This window comes from Octopus sinensis, unplaced genomic scaffold (assembly GCF_006345805.1).
Source record: "Octopus sinensis unplaced genomic scaffold, ASM634580v1 Contig08735, whole genome shotgun sequence".
Classification (NCBI taxonomy): domain Eukaryota; kingdom Metazoa; phylum Mollusca; class Cephalopoda; order Octopoda; family Octopodidae; genus Octopus; species Octopus sinensis.
The window spans coordinates 548,454-565,159 of record NW_021831284.1 but is presented as its reverse complement, the minus strand read 5'-3'; the positions used below and the strand labels follow the sequence as shown (position 1 = coordinate 565,159).

Genomic DNA, 16,706 nt, shown 5'->3' with positions numbered 1-16,706 from the left:
ATCAGGTCCCATTTAGGCTGCGAAAATCCAAAATTGATTACTTCGCACTTATTGGTGTTCAGGGTTAGGCATAGGGATTCCAATTGGGCTATCAGACTTTTTAGGCAATCTAGCACATCCTTCGGCTGGCCGCCCATTGTGCAATCATCCAAATACCATACCCTCAGAGGAGTCGAACAATATTTGGTGACACGGGCAATTCCCAGGCTAAACAAGGCAGGGCCCAATGGGTTTCCTTGTTGGACTCCAGAATACGATGGGATGTGATATTGGCCGTGCACCATCTCGATGGTTTTCCATAAGAGCTATGAATATAGCTGTACACTGATGGGTAATGTGTGAGGCAATCCTCCAGAATTGTGTCACGTCGTATCGAGTTGAAGGCGTTTTTAATGTCGATTTTGACGATTACAAAAGGAGTGTCCTCGTTCTCTTCAGTGAATGTTCGGACAGCATGAACTGCCGCTTCACAACCCCCCGGTGAACCGACCCCAATTTGGGCTGGTTGTAATTGTGTTATCAACGTAGGCAGGATTGCTCTGCAAACAAGCTTTGAGGCCAAACGACGAAAGACCAGTCCAACAGCAATAGGGCGTACTCCCCCTCCCTTCTTGTCGAATGCGATTAGCTTGGCAGAGAACATTACATGTCGGATTGTTTCTGGCAATGTCCCTGATAGCATCCTGTTCATTAGTTTGGTGATGGCCAGCAGGAGCCGGACCCCAGAATTGCCCGTGTTGCGACCAATAAGATCTTTGAGGTGGCCCGGACGGAGCCCATCTAGTCCACCACTGCTGCTCGATACAAAGGAGAGAATCCCATCTTTTACGTCTTCTTCGAAGATAAGTAGATTGGGTAATTGTCCCGGGCAAGGAGGAATCCGATGGTCGTCCGGGGGACTTGAGTGACGTTCAACAAGTGATGCATAGGATTGTTCAGACGGCTCAATTATACGCTGTTGGTCTGCCAGAGTCCTCACAGCAGCACGTATTCCACCTTCCAAAAGTTTTCGACGGATCGCACTTCGTAGTCTCTGAGGCTTTTCTGAGTCTGCGAATAGGTTCCTTGAGAAGAATGTGCGGACGTTCTCCTTTATTAATGACGTAAGTGATTTCTCTTCTTTTCCCCTCCTATGGGGTATGCATAGTGTGAATGGGGCGAAGCAGAATAGTCGTAACCAATCTTCAGAGTCGTCCGAAGAAATTGCCTTTTCGATACACTCACATAGACAGTCCGCGACAGATATACGGGCAGCTTTGGGAATCCTGATCAGGAGTCTACGTGTATGTGCCAGGCTTGATATCAATTCAAGTATTCCCTGATGGTCTAGTGGGGCATGTTTGGAAGGGTAGCGTATGGGAGAGTTTGTCGCATTCGCTGGTTGGAGACATGCCCGACGAAGAACCTGTTATTTTTTGAAAATATCAGAATCGATAAAATTTGAGGATGAGCGATCAGAAACCAGGATAATTTTGCTGGAGATTCCAGGAACAAAATGGACACTTTTTGATTAAATCCTCATAACAAATATGTGTTGCCTTGAGACACGGAGAATTCTCCGTTATTCCCAGCGGCTGCCTGTGCCGGAAGCTCCGTTGGGTTTTACAAGTTAAGTCGTCATTGAGATGTCATCATAGCCAGATTGGATTTCATGAGTTTAATAGGGTTAAAACAGTCGCAAACAACCGAAAAATATATTAAAGAACAAAGTTAAATGTTAACTAGGGTAAGTGGCAAAAGAAAACTTATAAGACAAGGACTCAAAATTCACGATTAACTAGAATAATTAAGTTCCGTGTTTTCTCTTGCAAAGTTATCTTTGTGCGGCAAGCAAAAAAGGCATCTCGATTTGGGGTGTGCGAGTTGTCGTATTGGGAAGGGTTATTTTTCCTGCAAATAGAAAAGTAACCAATGCTTCGAAATACTAACAAAAACACTTTAATACATTTTTCGTAGTAACAAAACAGATAATGACAATTCGACCAAAATCTCTCAGATAACAAATAATTTCATTATCTCCTGCGTGAAACAATAACTCCAGAAAAGCTCTCGTTTTTAACTACCAATATTGGTAAAAAGGTTGGGATGGAGACCTCACAACCAGGAAGCCTTGCCTTTTTTGGCGTTACTTCTTTTTGGACAATGTTCCCGACGAAATCAATTCTTTTCAAAACCGTCTACGTACCAAAACTCTGCTTAGGGCTTTCACACCAGCAATGGCAGCAGCGTCTTGCTGGATACTCGATCACTGACCAATCGGAGATTTCATTAAGGCCAATTACGATGGCAAAACTAAATCAGCTCTCGACACCATGGGCTTCATTTCGAAGTAAGGATAGGCATTCCAGGAATTCTTCTCCAGCTTAAGTGACCCTTTTGAGCCAAAGCCTTCACAACGAAAGGGACCCGACTTGATTGGGAGTCACGTATCAACGGTTCTTATGGAGACACTAACTTGCTTTTGTCTTGTTCAAAATGCTATTACTTCCTCCACGTTCCAACACTCAACATTAAAAAATGTGATTTGTCCCTCTTTGAGTTTATCTTTTACGTCAACATTAAGGAAATAAGTTTCTTCCTCTTCGTTTTTCAAACCGACAATTTCTTTTACTTTGAGGAATTAAAGAAACTCATTCCAAATTTGGCTGTTTTCTCCTCTAACAAGTCAAAGTATTGGCGAAATCGGGTTCTTCACGAACTTTTCGCGACTCCCCTTCATTCCGCATCAGACCGATCTGGACAAACCATGAAATGTGCCTTTTGATGCAATGCGTGATCCTGTTAGAGCACACTACCTCACAACAGTACAACAGGCTCTGACTGCTTTGCTGGAGCCTGAGAACGACGATTCTTTGTTAGGGTAAGTTGATTTCAATATGCCTAATAAAAAACTGTTTTCTCGTCTAAGAAGCAAAACACTCAATAAAAATTAAATTTTGAATTAGAAACGAACGTAGTAGGTGAACGATGACACAGCCAGATACCAATTTAATAGTCAACCCTATAATTAGTCAATATGTGCAGTAAATTATGAAAAACAAAAAGAAAGACTATTGGCAGGCTTTCCAATTTTGGTTGTGTAGCCGTTTGTATTGTCCTTTTTTGATTGCATTTCTTTGTATCCTTATTTCAGCTATCTGGAGCATCATTAAGATATGGCTCTGATATTTATACTGTTTATAGGCTACTAGGTAGAATGTAATTTTTTTATTTACAAAAACAACTAACACCGAAAATCGTTAAGTTCCAGCGGCGAGGACGCAGTGTGCGTTGCCCCGAACAATGGCCAGGCCGATGCGCTGGCGGAACCAGAGGCCCTCTCTCGAGTCCTTGAGCCTCCTCCCGATGGACTTCCCGACCTCTTTGAGGAACGAGTCAGTCTCCTTTCCTGCAACTCCAGCGGTCTCCAGGGCGATTGCCGTAACGCGGTAGCGGTCCGCGAGCGAAGAATATTTGTGTATTTTGATCTTTTCGGCGTGGTTTGCAGCCGAACAAGGGTTTGCCGCAGAAGAATGGATCCTCGATTTCGAAAAGGTATCCACAACGGTGACATCCCATACGAGGGCCTTCCCCGACGAGTACGGGAATATTGTCATCCCGTCAGGCCTTTTGCCATCTCCCCGATCGAGTCCGACTAGGTAGAATTGTGTTTTAATTAAAATAATGTTTTTTTCATTAATAAATTATTTTAATTTTTAGTTACCCAATTATTAATAAAAAACCTAATAAATTATGGCACGTGTGAGCACGCTATTTACATACCTTGTTGTCCTGTTACATTAATGATCATCTTTGTTTTTTATTTAATTGGATTAGAAGGAATATTTTGCGATGTAGTTTCTTTTAATGGATAAATTATCTGAAATTTCATCATTTTGTAATATTTGCGAGTTTATTCTTTCAATCTGTTTATTCCACTTAATTTGAAATCTTCTTTATCTATTGAATTTTACGCTATTTTTTGATAGAAAGTTCTATTCTTTTCCTTTATATTCTTATAGTAGATTTTTATTTATTTGTTCCTGGATTTTTTTTAAAGCGTGAGCTGCTTTTTTAAATTTTTCAAAATATTCTTTTCATCTTTATCTAAAAATAATAAAATAAAGCATTACCTTTGTTCAACATAAACGTGTTGTACCCTTTACTTCTATGAAATAGATAAAAATGGGTTTTCTTCGTGGAAGAATGCAAGCTTTTATTATAATTGTACACTACCAAGTCCAAACATGAAATCCATTCTTTATTTTGATGTATGAAAAGTTTTTTTGTAACCAACGAGTTAACGTTTGGTTACAACGTACTACTTGGCCCTGCGACTGAGGATGCCTTGGACGACAAAACTTTTGTAAAATGTTAAATTCTGTGCACAAAGAATTTACTAGTTCATTTTTGAACTCTTCTTCGTCGCTACTCTTAGACTCTTGATTCTCTTGTAAACAGTTTTCGTTTATATCTTGATTTTCTGTGCATTCGATATTTAAAAAATCTTCACTCATTAAAAGATCGAAAATATCAGTTCTTTCAATTTCAGTGTCATAATGTTCAATTAATGGATTTTTGTGACTAGATTTATTTAAAATCTTAAAACAATTTTGAATGGCTTCATACGTCACCCAACGCATATTAAAAAACAAAATTGCATCTTTTAATGTCAATTTTTTGTATGAATTGTATAAAGAAATATTTTCAGTCTCCAGCAAATCAGTTAAGTACTGTAGCTTTCTTTTCATGAAGTGAGTCTTGAAGGTTTTTATAATTCCAATATCCATTGCCTAAATGTAAATTCAAAGTTAAAATACCTGAATTTTCAATTGAGTCTAAATTTGGACAAATCTCTGAATTTTCAAAATTAATGATAATCATAACCTGCATCAACAGTGTTTATTCCATAATCTCTCGATATCATTCGAAAGGACTTTGATTTGAAATGAGTGTACAGCTTTGTTATAACAGAACACTGCTTTTTCGAGAATTTCCAGCCACTTTTTTCATGTGTGTCTACCATTTTGAAGAGTTTTCGGATGGTTTGATTAAAACGTTCTACAATCCCCTGGGATTGTTTGGTCTTCCATGTATCTGCTTGAATTCTGAAACATTATCTGATTGCAAAATTTTGCAAGGTCCATATAGGTAGAAAAGTGATTTTAAGTTGTTGCATACTTCTTTTGAAGATTTATGAAAAAGTGGTCTGACAAATGCAAATTTGAATAAATTGTTAAAAGACCTACTACTAACGTACTATAAACATCGATGACTGTTAAAAGGAGGGCAAATCTATTGGTGATATTTGGGATAGACTTAGTGAGTTTTGTCACATACTCACCATATGATGGTTTAGATGGGTCAACTGCATTATGTCTAAACCCGAGTAAATGGGGATGTCAGGTTTGATCCCACTAACACGGACTTGTGTTCGCCCACGACGGAAACATATAGATGATTGCTACTTTTATTGCATTGTAAAGCCAAACAATCTCTTATTATGGTACAATATCGCCCAAAATATCCACGAAAGGCACTTGCTGAAGTTTTTTTGGGATTGTGGTCTAATGTGTTTTCTTCTTGGTTTCCTCTGATTTTTTTGATTTTTTCAAGAATTTCTTTGCTAAGCTTCAAAATACGCATAGTTCCACGCATTTTTTTATTGTATACATATAGCCTCTAAACAATTTTTTTCCCTTCTTTGTTAGATAATGTTATCTCCATTTTGTCACTTATTTTTGCGGCATGCATAATATTTAAGATACGATATTAAGATTAAGATACGCCTTGAACCTGATTAAGCCAAAAAGATTTATCAAAGCAAATAAGCCAATTCGAAATTGATTTTGGAAAAGCGATTATTTCAAGACGGAAAAAAGTCAAGTTCGTTAACGAAATTACGGGCTTTACTTTTTTTCCATTTTGCGCAAAATTTCGAAAATTTATATGGGAAAAAAATATTGAAAAATTGATAAAAATTAAGAGTTGCTATTATGGCTATAAAGATACAATATAAATTAAACAAAGACGACTTGACTTTTTTCCACTTGACCTTTATTCCGCTTGACTTTCCTACCGCATACCAGATTTAACAAGTGCCACGCGGCTCGTCAACATGACATTTTAAAAGACAACTTAAAAGAAATTATTTGTCACAAATTTTTTTAAGAAACAAGTTTTGAATCAGAAACCGTTCCTTATGGTGAGGAAGAACACCGGTTAAAAGTTCTTGTTTTCGACTTTAGAGTCAATGCTGGATGGTTTTCCCCAAGCTGTCGCAGTCACGTTGCACGTCTTTTTATCAAAAAATGGATTGTCGTTTCAATTAAAGACAGCAATGAAAATATTCAATACCTACGTAATTTTGCGATCGACAGTAACAGGAACCAAGGTCGATATGACAGTTCAAAGAAACCTTACAGATGCAGATATCAAGAGTCTCGTGTCAAGTTTTCACTAAAAAACGATGATATTTCACCGAATTTCCAGGATAATTTTTTTTTAAGAAACAAGTTTTTAATCAGAAACCGTTCCTTATGGTAATGGCGTGATTGGTCACATCGGTTGAGGTGGAGACAACCCTCTATTTTCAATGTCTGATATAACACAAGCAAAACAATCATATGAACTGTCTATTATGTCTTTCAATGTAAGAGGCCTTAAATCGACTTGAAAACAACACGCATTGAAGAAATACAGGATCTCGGTTGGATGTCTACAAGAAAACAAAGTGAAACTCTGGGATGACCAAGTCGATGGGGACTATCGCCTTATTCTGCTGCCCTCTAAAATGCAGGAACTATGGCCAAGGCTTTGTGCCACATAAACACTTATCTACTTGTATTCATCGATGCTGGATCGAATATCTGTACTACAAATAAGTACCGAACGCAAGTCTGGAATGCGTATATCATTAATGTTTATGCTCCTCAAAGTGGTAGGATTGCCAAGAATCTCGACGAACTAGACTCCTTTTACGAGGAAGTAGGTAGGACACTCACAAGTCTGGAGGATTCGTCCACTCTATTCATCGCGGGGGATTGGAATGCCAAAATTGGCATCCGCACACTTTCCGGGGACTCTTCTGGTCCATTTCTGTGAGACCTTTTCACTATTTTTGTGTATCACAACTTTCATCCACGTTGCACGCACATCGGACCACATGGACTAAAAGTAGAACAAATGGGGTCGGTGAAACTACATAAATCTACAACCAAATCGATTATATTCTTTGTCGACAGGCCAATAAGGCTGCCTTATTTGACTCCCGATCATATGGAGAATCTTGGGTTGACAGTGATCACAAAATGGTCGTTGGACGTTTCAAGAAACACCATGTGCCCCTCAACGCGCGAAGACGCCCATTTGCTACAAGGAAAAGATATATCGCGGAAAAACTGTTGTACTCCTCCCTTACTCGGGAAAACTATCAAAAATTATTGGGGAGCTATATCTCTTGTATAGGAACGGGTCTCTCCTCGATGAACACATGGGAGTCCATTAAGAATGGTATCCATACTGCTGCTGACGAGTCCATTATGAAGAAACCAAATAATAATCAGTCTGGAAAATGTTGCCACCCGGGCGGTAATCGTTGAGCAAAAGGATCTAAAGCAGGGGTGTCAAACATGCGGCCCTCAGCGTACTTTGCCAAACATAAGTGCGGTCTGATTTAATGGCTATAAAATGCAAAAAATTATTTTTTATTTTTTTACATTTAATTAAATTTTTTAATTGTATTTTTAAATCGTGTTTGTTAATGTCACGTGCTTCTTCTGGAATAAAAAAGAAACGGTGCTTGAAAGATGAACGGAGAGTGTTTCAAGATAAATGGGAACTTCTCTATTGATATGTAACAAGTTTATCGATATACCGAAAGAATACAACCTAAAGGGGCATTATCAATCTAATCATTTATCATAAATTTATTTCGAAGGTATTAAGTTGCTTATTAACCAAGAACGTCCAATGCGTGTTTCAATGCTAAATGAATTGCGAAAAAATTTATCTGCGTTAAAAACTCATTTCAAAAAAATCATAATCGAAGTACTGCATTAGTCACTGGAAGCTATGAAATCAGCAGAATGCTTGCAGTAAATGGAAAATAATATTGTGATGGTGATTTCATTAAGCAATGCCTTGTAAAAACAGCGAATATTATTTGTCCAGACGACGCCCACTTGTTTAAAGATATTAACAAGAAATACTGTTGCCGAACACATTAATGAAATGGCATTGAATTTGAAACACCAATTAAAGTCTGATTTGTTAAAATTCGAATATTTTTCAATTGCAATCGATGAAACAGTTGACGTCGTTGGAATTGCACAATTAGCAATCTTTTTTAGAGCCTGTGATTCAGATTTTAATATTTATGAAGAGTTTCTCGAACTGGTACCAATGCACGATAGTTGCAAGTAAAGATATCTTTATAAAACTGAGCTTTAGATTCTAAAGCTCAAAATCGAAAACAAGAACGATCATAATAACAAACAGGCACTGAAGAGGGGACGTGCCAGAATACAACGACTCATTAAGAAACTAAACCGTCAGGCAACTCTGGAGCCGACTGTAGACACTCTGGAAACCTTTCTAAACGAAATGAAAGGGCTCAAGGACGGCGCACAAATATTTCAAGCCATGCTTCTTCTCAAAAGAAGAAAACCCACCAAACTCAAAATTACCGATGGCATGGGAAAAACCATCTACAAGCCTGCTGAGCAAGCCGAAATAATTTCTGATCACTTCGAACATCAATTTAATCTGAACACTGACGATATTGACCCCCTTACATGCATATCAGCACCTCTCAATAAGCCAATCGCAGTTGAGGAGGTCATCCAAGCTGTTAAGAAGCATAAGAATTGTCGGGCAGCTGGAAGTGACAATATCAATGCAGAACTGATCAAGTATGCTCCAAAACTACTCATGGAAAAACTGACGACCTCTCTCAATTAAATGTTCGCAACCATTGACCTACTCCCATTGGGCTCAGGCACACTCATCCCGATACAAAAAGCCAACAAAACCTCAGTACTGTGATACCACTAAACACTCTGAGAAAACTCTTCTCACTCGTTACACTCGGCCAGATTCCGGAAGCAGAATTGGTTCTTTGAACTGAATCGGCGTTGTTTCTATCGCACTTTAAATGATGAAAGAAAGAGTGCAGAGTTTATGTTTAATGACACTGAATGGAAAAACAATATGGAGTAAAAATGAAGTAGTGATAGTGTGTTACAGACTAACAAAAGAGTGACATGGACACAGGGTACATTTGCAGAATTTAGTAAAGAAAGCATCCTTGAAATAATTAAACAACTCCCAGACTGGAGAGTTAGCGGATGTGATGGGGTGTATAATTTCTTTATAAAAAAATTACATCAAGATAATAATGGTGAATACACACCGGATGAGTGGTTCTACACTGGAATCACATATCTCATCCCAAAGAAAGATATTTGTCAAATACCCAAAGATTTGAGACCAATTACTTGTATGTATAACTTATATAAACTTGCCATATAATCTGTGGTGGAAACTCAGCCTACTATAAGGCAATGAATAGGAAAGAAAATGGACACTGACATTTCGCCTGAAGCAAAAGTCGTAAAACACAGCCTGTGATATCTTTGATGCTTTATGCAAGTTCAAGACACATAATTGATTGTCGCTTTGAAGCCTTTCAAGTCCGTTTGTGGCCCAAAACTACATTCGCGTTATTTTCGAATGCACGTTGAAATACGGTGTTGAACTTTAAGATGGACAATACATACTTATTCTGATTAATGATGTAACAGCTGCGTTATTGGATCAATAGAAAATACGAATTTAGTGTCGGAGACAAAGTTTAGATAAAAAATTATAGATAGGTTCGAGTTAAAAAAGATTATGGAACAAACCCTTCGTTGCGGTTGGATAAATTACCATTCAAATTAAAAATAAAATAATATTTTGAAAAATTTAAAAAAGCAGCTCACGCTTTTAAAAAAATCCAGGAACAAATAAATAAAAATCTACTATAAGAATATAAAGAATAGAACTTTCTATCAAAAAATAGCGTAAAATTCAATAGATAAATATAAAGAAGATTTCAAAATAAGTGGAATAAACAGATTGAAAGAATAATCTCGCAAATATTACAAAATGATGAAATTTCAGATAATTTATCCATTAAAAGAAACTACATCGCAAAATATTCCTTCTAATCCAATTAAATAAAAAAACAAAGAACGATCAAATAATGTAACAATACAACAAGGAATGTCAACAACGTGCTCACACGTGCAATAATTTATTAGGTTTTCTATTAATAATTGGGTAACTAAAAATTAAAATAATTTATTAATGAAAAAAACATTATTTTAATTAATTAAAACACAATTCTGTTTGTTTTTCATATTTTTTTGATAGAATACAGTGGGGCAAATAAGTCATTGAACGCCTATTTTTATAATGATAATTATTTTTGATAGCTTTTATAATTTTTATAATGTAAATCGTGTATTCTTTTTAACCCATTCTTTATTAGAGCAGAGGACTGCATTAGAAGTCTATTGAGCAGTTTCTTGGAGAAGTACTATCAACAAATCAACTCAAAACAAAAAATCCCAAATAGTTCCGGAGTCTAAAATTTTTTGCTTAAAAAATTGACTTATGTCGAAGCTTAAAAGATACTTGGATCTCCTAGATAGAACTCTACTGAAAGAAATAATAAGAACCATTGAAAAACACTTTGTCAGACAACTCAAACTGAAAAAGAACGTGATTGGTTACGCCAATCAAAAATGTTCAATCCAAAATACCCCAAATTTTGGACAGCATACAGTAAAATTACCAGAACCCAAACAAAGGCCGGGAGAATGCCTGTCGATCCGAGGGGAGACAACCGAACTCTTCCGCAATCAGCCTGTCACCTTGGTCATGAATGCTTTGGCCAACTACTATCGTCCCTCCGCACTTGTCTTTGTCAAGTACACACGACTGATGTCAGCGACTGATGTCAGCGATTCTCGAATCCCATATTCTATCAACCGTTATTGAATCTGATTTTCGTATTAAACATTCCAAACTCATCCGTTTTTTGACCAGCCTCACAATGTTGGACAGCTACGTCGGCTTGTTTTTTGCCAAAAACTTTTTTGCCCTTCGCAAATTGCTTTACTCTCTCAAAAGCGCACTATGGTTTCTGCATAAAAACATCATAACTGATTTTGGAAACTTCCTATCAATATGCAATGTTGAATTTGATTCTCCTTATACGCCACGGAAGCCTCGGACTTTGGTACCGAATGATGTCGCACTACTTGCGTACCTTTCGTGACTTTCTTTATGCCAGAAACTCATGGGCACAGTTCTTTTAACTGACTTCAAACATTACGTGCATTTCGAGTTATCATCGGCGTCCCTGAAGTGGCACTCGTTTGGTCTTGAAACTCTGGACCTTCGGCAAAGGCAATTTACTTAGGACGAAATTCGCCTTGAATCGCGTATTAAGTCATTCCGCGCATTCCTCGATCAACATCGCTTGGGCTGCTTTGAGACATCCTGTCGTCCCCACAGCAGTGCCTGTTTAAATGCCACTCCACTGCCTCATGAAACTTATGGACAATGAGTCGGTTAGGAGAGGGGTTTGGAGATTGTCTTGTTTGATGCTCGCCGATCCACTCCTTCCCTGACGTTAGCGAAAGGCGATGGACTACACTTTCTCGATGGTCTACAGTGCCAGAGAAGAGAAGGAAGGAAGAAGGGGAGGAGGTTCGTAGAGTGCCATTCTCTGTTCACTTAAAAGGCTCTGGACTTAAATAGGCAATTAATTAGTTTCTTTTTATTAATAATGTTAGTCTTGTCATTAGTAACGTATAAACCTCTCTTTTAGTATATTTAATCTATTAAATAAAGAATGATTGATTTACCTCGACTCGAATATTTGAAATAATGTTAATTATTTCAGCAGCCAGATAGAATGGGGACTTGTATTCATTCAGCCGCCACGATGTGTTCATTCCGAAATGTTTTTTAATTTGAACCTATCCACTTTTTTATCTAAACTTTATCTTTAACAGTAAATTCATATTTAATATTGTGAATATTGATTTTCCTATTCATTGTTTTTGGGAATTTTAAAATTAGAATCGCTTAAGCATAAATTCTAAGTTAAAATAGTTGAATTTTCAATTGAGTCTAAATTTGAAGAAATCTCTGAATTTTCAAAATAGCATAGATTTCTTAGAGAGACATTCTTGAATCCTGAATCATTATCTAAGTGTAAGTTTTGCAAGGTTCGTATAAGTAAAAAAACGAGAAGTACTATCGGTGCACAAACATACAAGCATACTTAATTCAAATCCATAGTCAGAGAGAATTTGTAGTAGTTTTACAAAAATATCTTTACTTTTAGTAAAATAGGATGATTGGAGGAAATGGTAAAATATTGTGCCAATGAAACAGTGGTGACTGTCTCCAGGTCATTAGCCTCATCAATGCAGGTGTGGATTGTCTGCGAGTAGGAATGAAATCTGCGGAATGGGGTCACTCGATGCCTTGGATTTGACCAAAGACGTCCAGACTCGATATTTATTGTTGGGGTATTACGTCATTTTAGATACGGGTCATTCATTAAAGTGACTCAGAGTGTGTCGGGGACAGTCGTAGATTTTTTAGAACTTTTTATAGTAACAATCCACTGCACATATTGACTAATGATAGGGTTGACCATCAAATTGGAAATCAAAATTTTAATTTATAAATAGATGTCTTTATCAAGTTATAATATTTTTTAATAATTTAAAATTAATGATAATAAATAATTATATTTGAATTGACCAATCAGAGAGCAGCACGTATATTCCTACGTGTCACTTGTTGTTGACTATATAAGCGAAATTTGCGATAAATTACAGTGATGTTGTCTTACCTCTTATTTTCCTCATTATTATGGACTTTATCATCCTCCTCTAACAAATCTTCTAACATAGTGATAGGAATAGACTTGGGAACAACTTATTCATGGTAATAAACTCCATCCAATATTTCCTAGTGTTGGAATATATCGAGACGGAAAAGTAGAAATAATGCCAAACGAACAAGGAAATAGAATCACTCCATCCTACGTAGCCTTCACAAAGACAGGGGAAAGACTGATCGGAGACGCAGCAAAAAACCAAGTGGCTTTAAACCCAGAAAACACAATTTTTGACGTGAAACGACTAATGGGCCGAAAGTACACGGATTCAACAGTCCAGAGCGATATGACTAAATTGCCCTATAAAGTTATAATTTATAGTTTAAAATAATAGCTAATAAACAAAAATGACCGTCTTTATGTTCAAATTGATGAGAAATTGTACACCCCTGAGGAGATTTCTGGAATGGTGTTATCAAAAATGAAGGAAATCGCGGAAAAGTATTTGGGACAGGAAGTTAAGGAGGCCATTGTGACTGTGCCTGCATATTTCAACGACGCTCAAAGACAGGCCACCAAAGATGCAGGAACCATCGCAGGATTGAATGTTTTGAGGATAATAAACGAACCAACTGCGGCGGCTATTGCCTATGGAGTGGATAAGAAAATGAAAGAAAGGAATGTTTTGGTCTACGATTTGGGAGGCGGGACCTTCGATGTGACACTTTTGACCATCGATGAGGGGGTATTTGAAGTGTTGGCCACAAATGGGGACACTCATTTGGGAGGGGAGGACTTTGATCAGAACGTGATGGAATATTTCATCAAAGTTATCAAAAAGAAGTCAGGGGGTGATATTCGTTCGGATTTAAAAGCCATGCAAAAACTGAGAAGAGAAGTAGAAAAGGCAAAAAGAACGCTTTCCTCTCAACATCAAGCGACTCTTGAAATAGAAGACCTTTTCCAACAAACTGACTTTTCTGAAGTTCTGTCCAGAGCTCGATTTGAGCAATTGAACATTGAACTATTCAAGAAAACGTTAATTCCGGTCCAAACAGTACTCGATGATGCTGGACTTAAAGCTTCGGATGTGGACGAAGTGATTCTTGTTGGCGGATCAACCCGAATTCCTCACATTCAAGCATTGGTCAAGAATTTCTTCAACGGAATGGAGCCAGCCCGAGGAGTTAATCCTGACGAGGCAGTCGCATTTGGGGCTGCCATTCAAGCAGGAGTGCTTTCTGGTGAGGGTTCGGACATGGTCTTGCTGGATGTGACACCCCTTTCACTTGGAATTGAAACTATGGGAGGAGTGATGCACAAACTAATTCAAAAAAATACTGTCATTCCCACAAAACGTCAAAATACGTTTACTACAGCTGTGGACAATCAGCCGGGTGTTGATATCCTTGTGTTTCAAGGAGAGAGAGATCAGACCAAGTTCAACAAGAAGATTGGGAATTTCCACCTTTCAGGAATCCCGCCCGCCCCTCGAGGAACTCCTCAAATTGAGGTCACTTTTGAAATTGACGTGAATGGGATTCTCACAGTCAGTGCTGTTGACAAGTCCTCAAACTCTTCTCAGTCCCTTGTCATCGATTCAAGTGCTGACCGTCTTTCGAAAGAGGAGATTGATAAAATGATCAGGGATGAGGTCGAATTTGCTGAGGAAGATCGTCTGTTCAAGGAAAGGACTGAATCCTTCCAAAGATTCGAGGCTTCTGCCTATCAGCTCAGCGCACAGTTGAAAGATGATTCAAAATTGGGTGGGAAATTGAGTGTTGAAGACAAAAAAACTTTGGAAACTGAAGCCACTAGTGCTTTGGATTGGCTTAACTCGAATAGAAATGCTTCGGCTGATGAAATCAAAAAACGTCTTTCTGAATTCGAGTCTGTTGTTCATCCTATCACTTCCAAATTTGCATCCGCTCAACCTAATCCAGCTTCTGAAGAACTTTAGTTAGTTTTCTTGATTGTTCAATATATGGCTTTTAATTTTTTATTTGATTCTCGGTTTAGTTTTTGCACTTTTTTGTAAAGTAAATTGATCATACAATTTAAGATATGTTTTGAAGTCTATTTATAAATTTTGTGTATGATTAATTTGGGAAAGATTTTGATATTTTCCTAAGTATTGTCCAGACTCATTTAATTTTATACTAAATCGTGAACATTTTTTTAATTTTCTTGGTTTTTGAATGATATTATTCCTTGTCTGTATTTATAGGAAATTTTTTTAATTAATGTAATTTATTATCAAGATTTCGAAGGAACTCGCTTTTGATATAAGCAACAGACTTTTTCGACTAGCGTTGTTTTTTCGTACTATTTTACACGCTAGAAAGTAAATAAAAGTTCAAATGCATAAAGAGTTCTGATGTGCCGATTACTGATATATTCGTGTTAATGATACAACAATTAAGTACATTTCATTGATTGTTTTAATAATTATGTTTCCGTTAAATTTTAAAAAATTTTCTTTAGAAAATTGATTTTAAATTTCGACTTTTTTAACAGAACTTTTTTTTGGTTTAAAAAAATTTTACAACTGAATATAATTAATTTTAATTTACCTTTATAATTTATTATCTTAAATACAAGAGCACCAATAATTGTCATAGTGATTATAAACCTAAATTAATATCAATGACAAATCAAACTTTGGTTACAAAAAGAATTACAGTCTACAGAAATGGAGATTCCTTCTATAAACATAAAATCGTTGTCAATCCAAGACAGATCAGGAACATGGATATACTCCTAAATAATCTTACAGAACGCATCCTGCCTATTTGGGGATGTGTTCGGAAAATAATGACCCCGATAAATGGTCACCAAGTAAAAAAACTTTCTCAAATTGAAAATGGCAAAGTTTATGTTGCTGGAAATATGTCTAAGTTTATTAAAATTGAGTGCTAACATATATGTAATCGTAATTATAGATACCATATAGAAGACCAAAAACCTCAGCCTATCAATCCTGTCAGAATTCAAAAATTACCAAAAGTAAAGTCAATTTATTCATGACCAGATTCCTAAGCAATACCAAACCATAAAAAGTCGAATCAACGTACCAGAACAATTTCCAATTTTGATTTAGTAAATGAAAATATATATTAAAGTGTTCATGAAAACGGAAACAGTATCCGAACACCTTCAAAAGTTATTTTACGGGGAAGTTCACAAAAAAGTCTTGAAATGTGTCTTGATGCAATTAATGAAGAAATAAAAATGAGAACTGGAGCTGTCAGAAAGTATATTATTTATGTTAATTCAAGAATCTATTCTTTATCGGGAGAAATAATAAATGATGTAGACAAATTAACTTCAAACAGTCACTATGTGGCAGTAGGTTCAGAGAAAAAATTTGTAAATTGTAACTACAGAACTGAGAAAACACAAATAAATTTTTCTACATTCATAACCAAAGCGTAATAAAATATTGATTTATAAGTTGAGCTAACTATACTCATTTATTGTAATGTTTTATTAATGCAATCAGTTTGTAATAGATTTATAACATTTATCCGATTTTAAGTATTGCTGTTAATGACGTCAATTGATTAAACAAATGAGTGATATGATCAAATATGAGTGAGTTGTGTCTTGCTGACAACAGCGTTAAGGAAATAAAAAAAACTTCTTCTTTGGAGACTTTTCTCCTTCGAACTAGTCGTTTTCAAGACATCCTAATTGCTGGATGTTAAAAATTCAGGAATAACGCTAAAAAATATGAGTCCCAACAAGTAACGAATAATAAAAACCACATTAATTATCAAACGGTCCTTATAAAAATGATTTGTTGACAGGTCGGTTTGTG

At 36.6% G+C, this 16,706-nt stretch overlaps 1 protein-coding gene across 1 annotated transcript; it reads left to right on the top strand.

Annotated features, from left to right (window-relative positions):
- The first annotated feature begins 13,286 nt into the window (after positions 1-13,286).
- On the top strand, positions 13,287-14,859 carry LOC115227941 (heat shock 70 kDa protein C-like). The gene has a single exon (XM_029798638.1). It carries the CDS (start codon positions 13,353-13,355, stop codon positions 14,844-14,846), a length of 1,494 nt encoding a protein of 497 aa, XP_029654498.1. The 5' UTR covers positions 13,287-13,352; the 3' UTR covers positions 14,847-14,859.
- Positions 14,860-16,706: the final 1,847 nt, after the last annotated feature.